The sequence below is a fragment of the Chanos chanos genome, chromosome 3 (assembly GCF_902362185.1).
Source record: "Chanos chanos chromosome 3, fChaCha1.1, whole genome shotgun sequence".
Lineage (NCBI taxonomy): Eukaryota > Metazoa > Chordata > Actinopteri > Gonorynchiformes > Chanidae > Chanos > Chanos chanos.
In genome coordinates, this window is record NC_044497.1 from 21,712,617 (window position 1) to 21,728,576 (window position 15,960).

Below are 15,960 nucleotides of genomic sequence, written 5' to 3' on the forward strand. Positions count from 1 at the left end.
CACGCAAACAACAAAAACGCAGTGCTCGGGACCAGTTATATCTCAGTGTATCACACACACGCATATATTTATACATACATATGCATTTAGTGATGCAGTTCACACTATTTTAGATCTTTGCCAATGGACAAGCAGCGAGAAAAACAAAGGACGAAAACCCATTAGTTGAAATTAGCTAACATTACATCTCAAGGACTGTTTGTGAACGATACGAACAGACTAACGCTAAGCTAAGAAAACTGAGGTAAGTTCGTAATTTGTAGATAATTCGGTTTCACGTTTTGTTTGTAACACGTATAATAATAATAGAAGAGCCGAGATGTTGATATTGAGCCTTGTAGTTGATGTTATTAGGCTGACCATAGAAAAAAATGTTGAGTTCACTTTTCCTGACGGTTTTGGAACAATATCCCAGTTAATCTGTTTATGTTACTGATAATTTGATGTTCTGTCAGCTATCTTTGTTGTATATGTATAAAGCAATCTTTGAACAATTTAAAGAATAGGTAGATGTCTCTGATTAGCACAGCGGGGCAAGTCGACGGAGCCAGTCTAATTTAGGAAGATGTCTCTCTGTTAATATGAAATGAGCAACCACACTAGCCTTTTCGACTATCTTTGGTTGAGTGTTCATCACTGTTTACCATTAAGTATTAAGAGTGCCTTTTACTCAGTGGTAGTTTTCGGTGTCATGTACTCAAAACAAACCATAATGTTACATAACGCACATTTACCCTGGTTAGTGGGGCATAGACCAAATTTTGCCATTCGGGGCTGATTTTTTCAGTCGTATCATAGTTACAGTCGAGTTCCATCTACATCACATAGGTTTTATGCCAAGAGTCAGAAACACACTCCCTCGGATGTATTGTCGTTATTGTAAAAAGGATACACCTGTGCTATTTGATGGCTCTCACATAAAAGAATGGTGAACCGAATCAGATGATGAAATGTATTTTTTGGAATTATGTAGGCTAGTTATAGTTGTTAACTTTGCGCTTGAGAGAGTATTTCGGTGTGGTGCAGTAGAGCACCGCTGGCAGGTGTCTGAGTGCTCTTCGACCAGAATAATCAAACGAATAATAAAACAGTGTGTTAAACTTGGTTAAAATATGATTGATAAATACGTTAAACCACTGTAACATAAACCAGGGGCTCACTTTTCCCTGTGATTTTCTGTGGAAAAAGAAGTTGGGGCTTGAGATGGGCGTGGAAGGCACGTGAACGCGATATTTTGATAAACTTGCTTCAGAAGCTGCATGACATGTTACACTGATACCTAAATGCCAGACTACTTGTAGTTTTAACATGTTTTCAGAGAACAAATACAGTAATCTGTGTAAACGCCAGCTATAAGACTTTTTTTTAGATTCTGTAAGGCTTTCCCCATAATCTTACAGAATAAAAACAGAGCACTGTCATACCAAGCTGTTTGTCAAACCAGTGTAGTTGACAGGTTAAGCTCCTGACCAGTCTTACAAACTATCCAAACCTCAGAAATGATCAAACATTGACTAAGTGGGTGACACTACTGAGAAGCATTGCAATGAGAATTCTGAACATCAAAATTCAGCATTGGGCCTCATAGAGGAGTACCTGATCTACTTTTTAGCTAGTTCTGTTGTAACTTTAAAGGGAATGAATGAATGAGTGGGTGGGTGAATGAATGAATGAATGAATGAGAATGTTTTAGAGAGCTGAGGTGCTCGACCTGTATTGCCATTTTGTCGTATGTCAAGAAAAAAGAAAAGATGTAAATAAATAAATGAAAGAAGAAATAAAGGGAGAAAGCTAAAAGCCAAATGAGTACAAATCTCCATACTTACAGGTCTACATTTCAAACTTCTGACAATAACCATGCAGCTAAATATGAAAAAATAAGTGTATCAGCCAGTCAGGGCAGTGAACCTGGTATTCTGTTTTGTAATGGAGCTGTTTAGGATTGAGTTCTGCAGAGAAGTGAGGGCATTAAAAGTAGAGCAGGATGATGCATCCAAAAATAATCCTAATTGTCATGATTTGTCACATTATGTTAACTTGCTCGCAAGCTAAAGCCCAAAGTACTTAGTAACCAAATTCAATGTACTATGTTGGTCTGTCAGAGGATGTCTGTGTACCTTTAAAATAGTTCCATTTACTGGCAACATGCTTTTGATCAGGACCATTCTGACATATTTCAACCATATTTTGGAGGGTATTTTACTTCTGCTATTTTACCCTCTCTTCAGCTTGTCCAGTCCCTGTGAAATGTTAGGATTGTGATAGCCTATATTGTCAGTGCTTAGATACTCATAGTGCCCGTGAAGTGTTGCACAGACTATTGAGCACCACACACACACCATGCGCCACACAGACTATTGAGCACAACTCTCCTTTTTGTTTGCCCCATGGCTCTAGGTTTTGAATGAGCCTTGTAATCACATTGATCTTGATGTGTTTATGAGGATTTCCTGTTTTGTTTGTTTATGAGGATCTTAATGTGTTTCTGAGGATTTCCTGTTTTGTTTGTTTATTAGGATCTTAATGTGTTTGAGGATTTCCTGTTTTGTCTGCCGTTCAGAGACAGTAGTACTGAGAGGAAGAATATGAGGCACGATGGCTGACACTGAAGCTTACCATGAGTACCAGAGGATCGAGGATGCTGATGAGGACTCCCCTCCTGGAGAAGAGGACTTCCTTGTCCATGTGCCGGAGGGCCTTACAGGTAAAGGTGAAGACAAGCACCAGCTCTGTGTTTTATTCACTTTCACTGATACATTGAATAGGACTAACAACACTTTGTCAGCATTTTTTATCAGAACATTATTGCTTTAACAGGAAAATGTTGTCGCATTTCAGAAAACTCTTAGTTGTAGTATCGGTTTGTCACTGTTACAGTCTTTAGGTTCTGTACTCTTTCTTTGTGCCTTTCCTTACTGACAGTGTTTCTTGTGTTTCATATTCTAAGTTTCCGTTGGTATTGCAACACATGTTATTGGCCTGAGACTAAGATTAGTCCTCCCTCTAGGCCATAAATATGTCAGTGATTGGGACTGCACAACCTGCTGGTGTTTCAGTGGGAACACTGGCTGAAGTGATGTAGTCATTAATGTGTGAGCATTGATTTACCGGTAAACTAGTGAGAAATCCCTGTCACACATACACTTTTATCTGTAACTGTGTGAGAACCCCTTTGGCACAAGCACTTTTATTCGCAAGTGTTTCACACGTGCACTTTTATCCATGTGTGTGTCAAACCCCTTTCACACATGCACTTTTATCCAAATATGTTTCACATGTGCACTTTTATCCGTAAATTCAAGTTCAAATTTATTTGTATAGCACTTTTTACAATCAAAACTGTTTCAAAGCAGCTTTACAGCAGTCAGAGCCTAAACCCCCAGTGAGCAAGCCCAAGGCAACAGTGGCAAGGAAAAACTCCCTAATGAAGCAAAGAGGAGGAAGAAACCTTCGGAGGAACCAAGGCTCAACAGGGGGAGCCCGTCCTCTGCTGTACAGCACATAAAATAGACATTCACAGTGTAGAATAAGTCTGTGGTAAACAGGTTCAATGGTCTAAACAATTATTTGCTGCATAAAGTGTATACAGTGATTTGTTGACAGTATAAAAGAGTTAACAGGGTTTAGGAGTTCTAGGTGGTGTCAGATATTGATTAATTTGATAACCAAGCAGTGCTCATATTGATAAGTTTGTCTTTAAGACCAACTGTATAGTGATTGAGAATGATTAGCTTTGCTATAGTTAAAACTGAGATTTTGATGTGGCTATAAAGGACAGGTTGATCTTGTTTCACAGACAGGATAAGTTAGCATCACAGGTGGGCTGCTAGCTCAGAACAGGGGCCTGCAGGAAGTCTGGGCAGGAGTGGCAGAAGAATATAGGCCTCCTTCTGGGAGCAGACGCCTGGGACTGGAGCCTTATAGACCTTAGAATAGATACTCTAGTGTTGGGCAGAGAAGTGAAGATAAAAGAAGAGAGGGAACAGGATAGTTAAGGAAACTTGTGATAGAGTGGTAGAGTTTTGAGATGTTTTAGAACGATTTTCATTCTTATTCAAGTGCAGCGCTAGGGCTGCGGCCATCCTGATTAATGCAGCATTGGCCTGAAAAACAAAAGAGAGAGGGGAACCAGTGTGGCACACAGCCATTTGGGGTCCTTGAGACATCAACAACTCTCCATTCCACCCCATTCTAACAAGTCCTAACAAACAGATAAATACAGTACACCCAAACACAAATCTAAGAGGTGAGGAAGTGGTTCATCAAGAACCAGTGTGTAAGAACGCACATTTGAAAGTGGTCCGCAGAGCAGTAGAGGAAGATCAGATGAGTTATCTGTGGCTGTTATTTTGACAAATGTGTCAGTGTATATGTGGTACACACCAAAACAACCCACAGGCCATTGAATCTGAGCCATCAGTATCAGCGTCGGAAAGGCACCAATTTCCTCCAGGGTGACCAAATTCATTCATTCATTCATAGTCTCAAGCTTCTTATCCTAATTAGGGTTGCGGCATGTGCTGGAGCCTATCCCAACGTTCATTGGGCGAAAGGCGGGGAAACACCTTGGACAGGTCACCAGTCCATCACAGGGCAGACACACAGAAAAACGCATTCACACACACATTTTAGCAATTTAGCATCTCCAATTAGCCTGTCTTACATGTCTTTGGACTGTGGGAGGAAACTGGAACTCCTGGAGAACATGCAAACTCCACACAGAAAGGACCCTTGCCATCCGGCCGGGAATCGGACCCAGGACCTTCTTGCTGTGAGGCGACAGTGCTACCCACTGCGCCACCATGCCACCCATCAGCGAGACAGACTAATTTAATTTTTGTTGTGAATGGCCAACAGTAGAGGATTATCCTGCTATGACACTAACAGTCAGTGTAAAACATGTAGTGAGTTCGTGCAATTCCAACAAAATAAATAAGTAGTTGGAGACTACTCTGAAATTAACTAGAGTGGCTGTAATCTACTGCAGTTGGTTGGAAAAACGTAAATACAAATCCAAAGCGTGTTCAAAGAGCACTAATTACACTCCCCAAGAGTGGCACAGTTCCAGAGTGTCTTAAATTCTGTGCTACTTGATCATAAGAAAAATGTCCAAACATTTGTTTCTGACCAAATATATTAGCATCATTTTGTAAAGTGTCATGTCTGTCATCATTCTGGTTAGCAGTTTAGCTAGCTTTCACTGTGGTCTGTCATTGGAAGCTGGATAATCTGATATGTACACTAAACATTTTAAGGTTATATTACAGATGTCCTAAAAAAGATTTCACTTCAAAGCACCTTCACCTCAGTGGTTTATAAACCCTGTTCCTCTTGGATCATCATTAATCTAACAGACATTAACCTCTCTCTCCAATCCACAGATTCATGGCATCACATAAAGAATCTTGACAACTTCTTCACAAGAATATCCTTTTTCTTAGTCAATGGGATGGGAAGTCCTTATCATCATGTACAGATCAGCATAGCTAATTATCCACGTTAGTTTGTTTTTCTGTAAATATAGGGTCCATTATAAAGGAGACTGTACTTGTTTGTAAGCTTTCCATTTAATTAGGTTACAAAGTGCAAATGGAAATGAAAAGTGACAACACTATTGTTTTTAAACAAAGGTTCTCTAAGATGAAGAACATTGTGGTAAATTGAGCACCATGTTTTCCTTAATTGCATATTTTCACATATATCATTTCCATCAGAAGAATGGCTTCGCATGTATGATGTTATCAGAGTTCTTTGAACTCGTGTAAGTATGTACCCGTATTTCATATATCCATACTGTGTATGTGTGCCCATATTTAACTTTTGAAGCATGAAATATCACTGTTCTGTAAGACAGGTCTGTTAGAAACAATACTGACACTGAGTTCTCTGGACTTCTGGTTAACATTAACACCTTACTACCTCCAGCTTTGTTTACTGCCATATTGTCTCAGCTCTATCTTATTGCCGTGTTTTTAAAATGAATATCTCATTCCAGAAAAAAATCTGGTTGCTAATAGGTAAATGTGATTTTGAAAAAAGCAAGGTGAAAATTATTTCCATGCCAAAAGCTTTAATTATGTCTGTGCCTGTAGAATACTGATTGGAATAATTTGAACTGTAAATAATATGTAAATATTGATGGTTAAAGCTTATTGTTACATGGCTCATTGCCATAGCAGTATTAACAGTAATAAAAACAATAAACAATCATTTCATGTCATCCCCATTCAGACAGTTCCTGTTTGTGGTCACATTTACAACGTTCCTCTTCAACTGTGTGGAATATGATGTCCTCTTTGCCAACCGGGCGGTTAACCACACAGGACAGAGTGTGTCTCCCCTTGACAGGAACAAAGTTACTTTGCCTGATGCTCTGTTGTCCAGTCAGCAGTGCACACAGAGGTCAGTAAATCCATACAGTAAGGAATTAAGCAGTTACTGCAAAGTTCGTGTAATGCTGTCATTTCACTAAAATTGTAAACATCAAAGACCAAAAGCACCGCCTTAAAGCACTGTTCTCTTGTAACTGACGTGCTGAGGAAGTGGTGTTTACGGTGCAGTGTTTACAATGCAGTGTATACAGTGCAGTGGTTAGAGTGTGCTGTTTCTGGTGCAGTGTTTACAGTGCAGTGGTTAGAGTGTTTTGTTTACAGTGCAGCGTTTAGTGTTTGTTAACAATGCAGTGTCTACAGTCCTGTGTTTAGAGTGTGGTGTTTACGGTACAGTGTTAAGAGTATGGTGTTTATAATGCTGTGTTTACAGTTCTGTGTTTATAATGCTGTGTTTACAGTGCTGTGTTTAGAGTGTGGTGTTTATGGTGCAATGTTTACAGTGCTGTGTTTATGGTACAGTGTTTACAGTGCTGTGTTTAGAGTGCTGTGTTTATAGTGCAGGGTTTAGAGTATAAAGCTATTTAGATAATACTCTTATATGTTTTTATGCAGGTTGTAAACACTAAATTTATCACTTTAATTGCTCTTTTGAGTTTTCTTAATCTCTTGAACTTTCTCTGTGGCTCACTGCACTTATAAATTCACTTTTGTGCTACTGAGTGACAGTTTTCAGCAGCAGTAGTTAGTCAGATGGGTTGTTGCTGTTGCTGCTATAGAATAAGTCGTTTGAAAATAACTATTTCTATTGCATCAGCGTAGCACAGGCAGAGGTTTCCAGGAGCAGAATGTTTGTATATGTGTATACCATTCAGAGAAGATGGTGAATGTTATCAGCTGTAACTGACAGTGTGTAATGCCTGGTTCAGATTACATGATTTCAGCCTGATTTTGACATGATTTTGTCGTCGCAGACAAGCCTCCACCATTGGGCCCGAATTTGAACATTGGGAACGACAAAGGGGCGTCTTTACCCCTTGTAGTGTGACAATCTAAGAACAGCGATGTGGCGTCTGGGACATCCCACAACGATACACGACCCGAAAAGTCTAGCATGTCAGAATTTTTTGTATGTTCTTGCCTATTCTGATATCTCCTATGACATATTCCTTGATGTTGACCAATGGGACGAATGACAGTCGTCCCTTCCAAGGCCTTATGAACTTGCGCAAGCTCTTGAAAGGCAGCATACGATGACTGGTCGGGGTCATACTTGTAGAATTGCCAGTTTCCCGGCCAAGACATGGCAAGAATCTATGGCACTATGATTGCCTAATCTGACATAGTGGCCATCGCGATAGACAAAAATTTCGTGTAGCCTGATCCTGGCATAAGGGGCTAAACTGTGTCAGCTCTCTCAGCATACAAGACTGACTACTATTACTATGTTTGTGTGTTTGTTTGTTTATTTGTTTACTGTTCTGTTTTTTCCTCTGTGAAGTTCCCAGCAGAATAAGCTTTCTGTTGATAGTGAGTCTGTGAGTTGACACTCTATCCCGGGGGGGGGGATTATGTGACTCAGTACATGCTTATATGAAAACTGAGGTGCGGGGAGTGTGACGCGCTCCCAGGAACAGCCTGTCCCACCATGTCATTAAGCCATCATGTGCCTGCTATATTTAGATCATCAGTACACAACAAAAACTTCAATTTCATGTTTAAATGACCAAACTCTCAAGGATTCTCTTCAGTAAATGGTGAGGCTGCTCTGAGTACAATCAGGAGGAGTGGGTGTGCGTGTCGTGTTTTTGTGTACACTGTTACCTATTTTGAAACTTGATAAATATGAGTGATAGCAACACGCATGGATGTAAACTAGAGCCCAACTGATAAATCGGCGTGCCGATATGAGTTAATTGCAGATAAATCGGTATAGGCGTTTATAACAGCCGATAAACGGCAATTAAAAAAGAGACGGAAGATGGATCCTTCAACTATGTTATGACATTCATGTCAGCCATGCCTGGTTTTGCTGCAGTAACGTGAAAGGCAGTACCGTCAGTCATACAATAAAATTACGTTTAACGTTACGGTAGTTGAGTGCTGTAGACTATGCTGTTGACAAACTTGATTAAAGGCTTATTTATGAAACAGCGTGGCAGTTCTAGCAAGTACACAAACAACGGTCCTGTCATTTCTCCCTCGTCACTTCTAAAAATTCTCTGGCAACCTCACTCACAGCAGCTTTTAACACTGCCCATTGCTAAATTAGGTTACCAACAAAGCTAACTAATGCCATGTTTATCAGTGGAAGACTGCTAACATTAATGAGCAATTAAACTGTAGCATTTAACTTATTCCGCCTAAATGAAGCAATTGTATATCTGTGACTCATATGTCTGTAGTTACAGTCGGTGCATTGGAAATTATTAAACCAGAGGGGACACATAAATAAATGTGAGCTGAACAGGTATCTAACATGGCTTGGCAGCCAAAGAAAAGTTATCTAGCTTCTCTTTCAAATGTGTAGTGTGAAATCCCAAAGTCGCAAGTCCTCAATATGACAATACTACAGTCATGTAGTATTAGATGCATTCAACAGCAGCATTTAGTCTCGGTCACTGTATCAGTTTACTGCATGATTTATTAAAACTTTAATATATTTTGTTGTACTTTTGTTCAAAGTACTCTTTATGACAATAGAACATATTTATTTTTAAACTGCATTATGTCATGTTATCTTGGTGAGGACTCTTAAATAACTACACATAACAAATGTTAGGGAAAATCTTTGTTTATGTTATGTGTTTCTGTGGGAAAAAAAGAGAGAATATCGGGCGATATATCATTATTGGATTTTTAAATCATCAAATATCAAAATCGGTATCGGTCTGAAAAATCCTATATCGGTTGGGCTCTAATGTAAACACACTCCGTAACGGGCTGTTGTTTAGAACTTAGAACACTTTCCACTGTAACGCCATGAGTTTTATAACAGAACTATCTCATTTAGAAACTGAATAACATGTTTGAGAGAGGGACTATAAAAAACCAGTGAATATCTACAATGCAGACTACCACTTCAATCTGTTAGCACCCTGTGACATTTACCCTGCTTTTCTGTTATTAATTCCTTTACCTTATGGAGAGGTCAAGAACTGTTGAAAATTGCTTATCTTTTTTTTTTTTTTTTTTTTAAACCATGTCTTTTGTGATTCAAATTCAGTAACTGGGTAATATACACAAACGTCAAGAGAAAATTCGCTGGATTCATATAACATTACGCACGACATAACACACATCATTACTTATGTTTAATATGTGACTTCCACCATATTTTAGTGGCAGTGTTCCTTGCCAACATCATTATTATCAAACAAAACTCAACAGAAACAAGTTTCCATTAAACATCATCTTTGCCTGTGTATTATTTTCCTCCATTATAGTGATTTAATGTGAACTTCATAGCTTAAAATATTTACTCTGAAACATTAACAGTGCACAAAGAGTGATCAGTAAGTTACACCACATACAGGTTATATAATAGTACATATTTGTATCTGTAGGCAAAGGGTGTCATCTTGGATTTAAGGCTGTCAGTTTAAAATGAAAGGAAATATTTTTACAGTTTTACATTTTCTGTAAACCATTTGAAATCAGTTACACTTTTTTGACTTCTCAGAATGTAGGCATTGATGAGATGCTGCTGAAATGTTGAAACATTATGACGTGCCTAAAAGTAGAACAAAATGTGAACGCATTGCAGTGCATTTCAAACACAGCATCAGTCTGTAAAGGTGACAATATCTCAGCATTTCCTGGCTAATGATCGCATATGACACACTCCGTGCATGTATCTTTTCTGACCAGACCTAGTATTTCATCCAAAAAAAAACCCCAAGAAAAAAGAAAAAAAATTGAACGTATTAATGCGCTAGCCATCGTGCCCCCTATATAGAGACTCCTTGTTTTATAGTTTTGCTGTTTCGTTAGAAATGACAAGGTTTCTGGACGCACATTCACCAATAAAACACTGATAAAAGTCTGTTTAGCACTGGGAGAGGAGTTATTATGCTGAATATATTTCTGCTTTTGGTAAAATATTGAGGTGAAACATTGCCTTTTTTTTTTTCTTTTTTTTTTTAAATCAGTGAATGAATGTAAGTTTCCAGATGTTTTGACCCAAAACATCCTCAGATGAAAACATAAAAAACGCATCTGGTTAATTCTATAATTCAAATAAAATTTTAACAAAAGGAATACATAAAATAAATAAAAATAGTCTCTGTGTTGCTTATCTTTAGTATTACAGCATTACGCCGACTTGTTTCTGTTGTTTTCTGCCCGTGCATTGCGCATTTGAGTGGTTTTGTGTTGGACAAAATTGCATCCAATCATTTCTATCCTAGTCTCTGGCGAGAATATCCTCCTTCCATGGTATTCTGTATCCTGGATAGAATGCCCTGACCATTAAACGGAATGAGAGCGTATGTTTGGATTGACAATTTGATCAACCAATCACATTTGGTTTTGTAGCCAGTGGGCATATTCTTTCACATTTTCCCACGGCTCCAAGGTATTCTAGAAGACCCGCAGCTCACTCGCTCAGATATGAGACCTAGCTTAGTGCTAAGTAGCGATTGATAGTCGACGTCGAAAATGGCAACAGGTGGAGATGATATTGTCACGAATTTATTTTATTTTATTTTATTTTTACTTTATTACTTGGACAATTTGCTTTGACAACTAATAGTGAACTTGAAAATACAACAGTCTTGGCAACGTTCCCTAAATCCGGACATTGTACAACGCTTTCCGTGAAAAGGCTTCACGTGTTTCAAAACTGCGATCAGTGATTACCAAATGTCAGACGAATTTGGTGATCATTGATCGCTGTTTTGGGACATTAAGCCATGTTAAGCTTTTCTTTATAATGGGCGTCAGTGGAGAGGAAAACGCTTATCGTGAGATAACGACCATACTCTTAGGACTTCGGTTTTGATTTTTTGACAGGAGGAAGTTTCTCTGACAATTGTCAGATGTCCGAGAGACATTTGGTGATCACTGATCGCAGTTGTTGAACATGAAGCAACGTTAAACTTTTTCACGTTAAACCTTTTAGAATGTCCATCTAAATCAGATCACAAATAAAGTGACTGCCTCCGTGACGTCCGATTGTGTGTGTATGTGTGTATGTGTGTGTGTGTGTTCAGACTAGAACAACGCAATTTTCGCACTTCATAAGATGAATTGCTGAGCTTGTGTTATGACAAATGACAAGTAACAGCTGAGCTGTATGTCTCATCATAATTAAGGTTGTTAGCTTTTTTTGGGCAGATCTTTGAGTTTTTTACAATCTTGGCCAAGTTTTCATACCTATGTGATTTAATGTAACTGTTGCAGGGACTCAGGGCGCATACATTTACGACTTGCATTAAAATGTTCCCCAATCAAATTGTTGTGCTATCCAGTTTTATTAGCCAGGTGTTGTTAGTCATGCTTAAGTCTCATTTTGATGGCATGTATAAAAGCATCACTAGCAGATGCAATTGAGGTTCCACCTCTGACAAGTCTAAGTATGCCAGCCTTTGTAAACAGAACATACCTTCTTTCTGTCTCCCCTGTTAACTGGTGCTTTTGCATATAGGTGCAAATGTTCATAAACTTTTGTGGTACAGAACAGTCTAATGTGGAGCACAAGTGAAACTTAGGATACATCCACACAGCAAGCCTTAGTGCTCAATTCAGATTTATTGCTCAGATCCATTTTTTTTTTTGTTTAGCTGTCCACATTATTTTTTAAATGTGGACAATATCAGATTCCAGTGTGAACTGGGCATGGTCCTGAACTGACCCGCATGCGCAAAAGGACAATATCAAAGACATCACACGCAGCACACTGTCGTACGGAAGTAAACATGGAGGCCACTGAACTCAGCATTTGCGGTTTCATTTATAAGTTGAAGTGCAATGGAAGCCAGCGAATTCGTGAGCAGATGAAAGATGAAGATGCGGAGAAAGAGAGCCACTTTTTTAACTGTGCCGTTTTGTGGAGCAGCTGTCTTCCATGTTTGTATTCACCGATTGACTCCTGCCAGTGCAGAATTGTGATGAATATCAATCTAGAGTGACATGAAAGTCTGGACTGCAGAATCCCTCACCATCCTCCGCAAGAAACTGAAAACCCACCTCTTTAGAACCCACCTATCCCCCTAAGCCTAACCCCCCTCCCTTAAAAAAAAAAAAAAAAAAAAAAAAAAACCTTGTATCTTGTATCTACGTTTGTCTAAGAATTCCAGGGGCGCAATACGAAGGAGTAAATTGACATTCAGTCTTTTTAGCGATGTCTGTTTATGAGGTATTAGGAATCCGACTGATACACTGATTGTAAGTTGCTTTGGTTAAAAGCGTCTGCTAAATGCTAAATTGTAATTGTAATTGAAAGTCGCATGCATTCCAATATGACTGTTCAGACTGAGGTCACTTTGCAAAAAAATCAGACCTGAATCTGATTTAGGACCACATTTGAAAGTGGCCCAAATTGGAATTGAAAAGATCAGGTTCCATGAGGTTTGTGCTGTTCACACTGTTATGACAAAAAAAAAAAAAAAAAAAAAAAAACCCCAAAAAACAGATCGGAGTCACATATGAGCAAACAAATCGGATTTTGGCCACCTTTGCCTGCAGTGTGAATGTAGCCTTAGTGTTTCAGGAAGCTTTCTAATGTCAGGCACTGAATAAATGTTTGCCTGTTTTCTGACAGGATTGCTGCAGATTGCTATCCAGGACCTGATTTCAACTTTTAAAGCCAGCTGTAGATGGGGCTATAGAGACAAATGTGCACACTATGAATTTTGGAGCAGGATCGAAACTGTTCTCATGGAGCTGACTCAGTGATGAAGAAATTGTGGTCAAGCTCAGTTACGCATTTTAAAAGTGCAGCAGAGTAAAAAATGACTGGGTCAATGTTGCTGAGTATTTTTTCCTTCCAGGATCCAAGACAACACGTGGATCATCTGTCTGCTGATCATGGCAGCCATATTCTGGATATACCGTCTCTGTAAAGTCATCTACAATGTCCTCAGTTACTGGGAGATACGCCAGTTTTACATAAAAGCACTGAAAATAAGTATGGTAAGAGATCTCATACTTCCATTACTACACTGTAGTACCGTAGTAGACTTTACATTTCTGTTTATCTGCAGATTAATTCCATCGTTCTGAATTTCAGGACGAGCTGTGTAGCCTCAGCTGGCAGGAAGTGCAGCAGCGTCTGATCAGTCTCCAGCGTGAGCAGCAGATGTGCATCCATAAGAAAGAGCTCACCGAGCTGGACATCTACCACCGCATCTTGCGATTCAAAAACTACACGGTCGCCATGGTCAACAAATCTCTGTTGCCCGTGAGATTGCACCTCCCCTTCTTGGGTGACACCATCTTCTTCACACAGGGTCTGAAGTACAACTTTGAGCTCATTTTGTTCTGGGGACCAGGCTCACTCTTCCAGAACAAGTGGAACCTGCATCCCAAATACAAGCGCACGGGGAACCGCCTGGAGCTCGCTCGGCAGCTCAGTCGTGTTATTCTACTGACGGGCGTGGCGAATCTTTTACTGTGTCCGTTTGTGTTGGTGTGGCAGGTGCTCTATGCGTTCTTCAGCTATGCTGAGGTGATAAAGCGAGAGCCGGGCAGTCTGGGTGCACGTCGCTGGTCGCTTTATGGTCGACTCTACCTGCGGCATTTCAATGAGTTGGATCACGAGCTGCAGGGACGACTGAGCCGTGGATACAAACCTGCAGCTAAGTACATGAACTCTTTTGTCTCACCGCTGCTAACTGTGCTAGCCAAAAACATGGCTTTCTTCTCAGGCTCAGTGCTGGCTGTCCTCATCGCGCTGACTGTCTACGATGAGGATGTGCTCACCGTCCAACACATTCTCACCTCCATCACTGTGCTGGGTCTGGTTATCACCATCTCCAGGTACCTGCCCTACATGCTAACTTATGAACGAACTCCTCAGGATTAGGATGCATCAGGGAAGAACCTGGGCCACATGGCCGTAACTATTCTAAGCACTTGAGCATTTAGTTTGAATATGGAGCTAATTTATCAGGGATAGCTATAGAATATAGAAATGTTTTTTGTAGGGGAAGACTATATATGAAGGGCGGCACGGTGGCACAGTGGGTAGCGCTGTCGGCCTGTCCTCTCTGTGTGGAGTTTGCATGTTCTCCCCATGTCTGCGTGGGTTTCCTCCCAAATTGGAGACACTAAATCTGCCCTCCAATGGACTGGTGACCTGTCCAGGGTATTTTCCTGCCTTTCGCCCTATGAGCGCAGCACCTCTCGCAACCCTAATTAGGATAAGCAGCTTAGATTATGAGTGAGTGAGTGCAGACTGTAAATGAAATAGTGTGATGATGTAAAACTGCACATTTGTGAAGCATGTTAAAATTGCATATTTGTGCTTCGTTGGGCTGGGAACAGGCTTTACAATGGCGGTGTATAGACCAAACATACTAAATGGTCTGTATAGCTGAATGGTCTGTGTGTCTGAATGGTCATATACTTTTATGTGTTGTGCTTGAGGAAGTAGAATGAATTTGCTTTCTCTCTCATAGGTTTGGCTGTAACCTGTAACAATGAATTAAAGAACAAGTTATGTAAGGAACTAGTTCAGCTCGAAACTTGGATTAAGAGTGACCCCTTTGATAATGCTTTATTTTACTGTCTGCTAATTACCAGGTATTAACTAGGAAATGAGATGGTAATAAAATACAGTTATAAGGATAGGAAGTACTGAATAATTTCCTGGTAAGTACATAGAAACCTGCTAGGAAACTAGATGGCAGCAACCCTAACCATCTGGTTTCCTAGTAGGTTTCTATGTACTTCTTAGATAATAATTTAGTACTTAGTATAAATTTCTAATGGGTACTTTCCAAATAACTATATTTTGTTTATCTAGTTTTCTAGTTTCTATGTACTTACCAGGAAATTATTTAGTACTTCCTATCCAGTTTTTTTGGCACTTTCCTAACAATGGTATTTTTATTATCATCTCATTTCCTAGTTAATACCTGATAAATTAGCAGACTGTAAAATGAAGCGTTACCACCCCTTTCAAGGGTATACACCTCATTTCAATCCAGAGTAAGAAGGTGACATCTGAATGGACTTTTTTAACCTTATAAACTCCTTCAAATGCCCTTATATTGGAGGTTAGTTGAGTGCTGAAGATTTACTTTGTTACAAAGTCTTGAAATAATGACTGTACAGATAGGAGATAATTTCGTTTAATGTAATATGTGTAATTTAACTTACCAACTAAGTAACTAAATTAACTTACCAAATCTGAAATCGATTGCCTGATATTGAACTCTTGTTAAAGAGAAAAGCAAAGCACAATAAACAGATCATGTTCAACATGAAGTTCACCCTTGTTAGTGTATTGACCGATTTCTCATTGTAAGTAAATGGTCAGTGCAATTTTCTAATGTTATTTCTCTAGATTAGTATTTACATATGCTTTTTAGTTTCTATTTTGATATTGTTTTGCCTCATGTGAGAAAGAACTAGAATGATGTCAGCATGATTACCCATCACTCAAAAAAAAAAAAAAAAAGTAACA

The 15,960-nt window shown here is 39.3% G+C and overlaps 1 protein-coding gene across 2 annotated transcripts in view; it reads left to right on the plus strand.

The window, feature by feature from the left end:
• The window catches only part of atg9b (autophagy related 9B), a 30,919-nt gene continuing 14,959 nt past the window's right edge, over positions 1-15,960 (plus strand). Inside the window, exons 1-7 of one of the 2 annotated variants that reach the window (XM_030768428.1) lie at positions 1-244; positions 2,561-2,710; positions 5,382-5,425; positions 5,697-5,761; positions 6,232-6,402; positions 13,322-13,463; positions 13,561-14,309. In XM_030768428.1, the coding sequence (XP_030624288.1) occupies positions 2,596-2,710; positions 5,382-5,425; positions 5,697-5,761; positions 6,232-6,402; positions 13,322-13,463; positions 13,561-14,309 (1,286 nt within the window). In that variant the 5' untranslated portion in view covers positions 1-244; positions 2,561-2,595. The remainder of the gene's footprint in view (positions 245-2,560; positions 2,711-5,381; positions 5,426-5,696; positions 5,762-6,231; positions 6,403-13,321; positions 13,464-13,560; positions 14,310-15,960) is intronic. The other variant, XM_030768429.1, reaches the window with a different exon arrangement.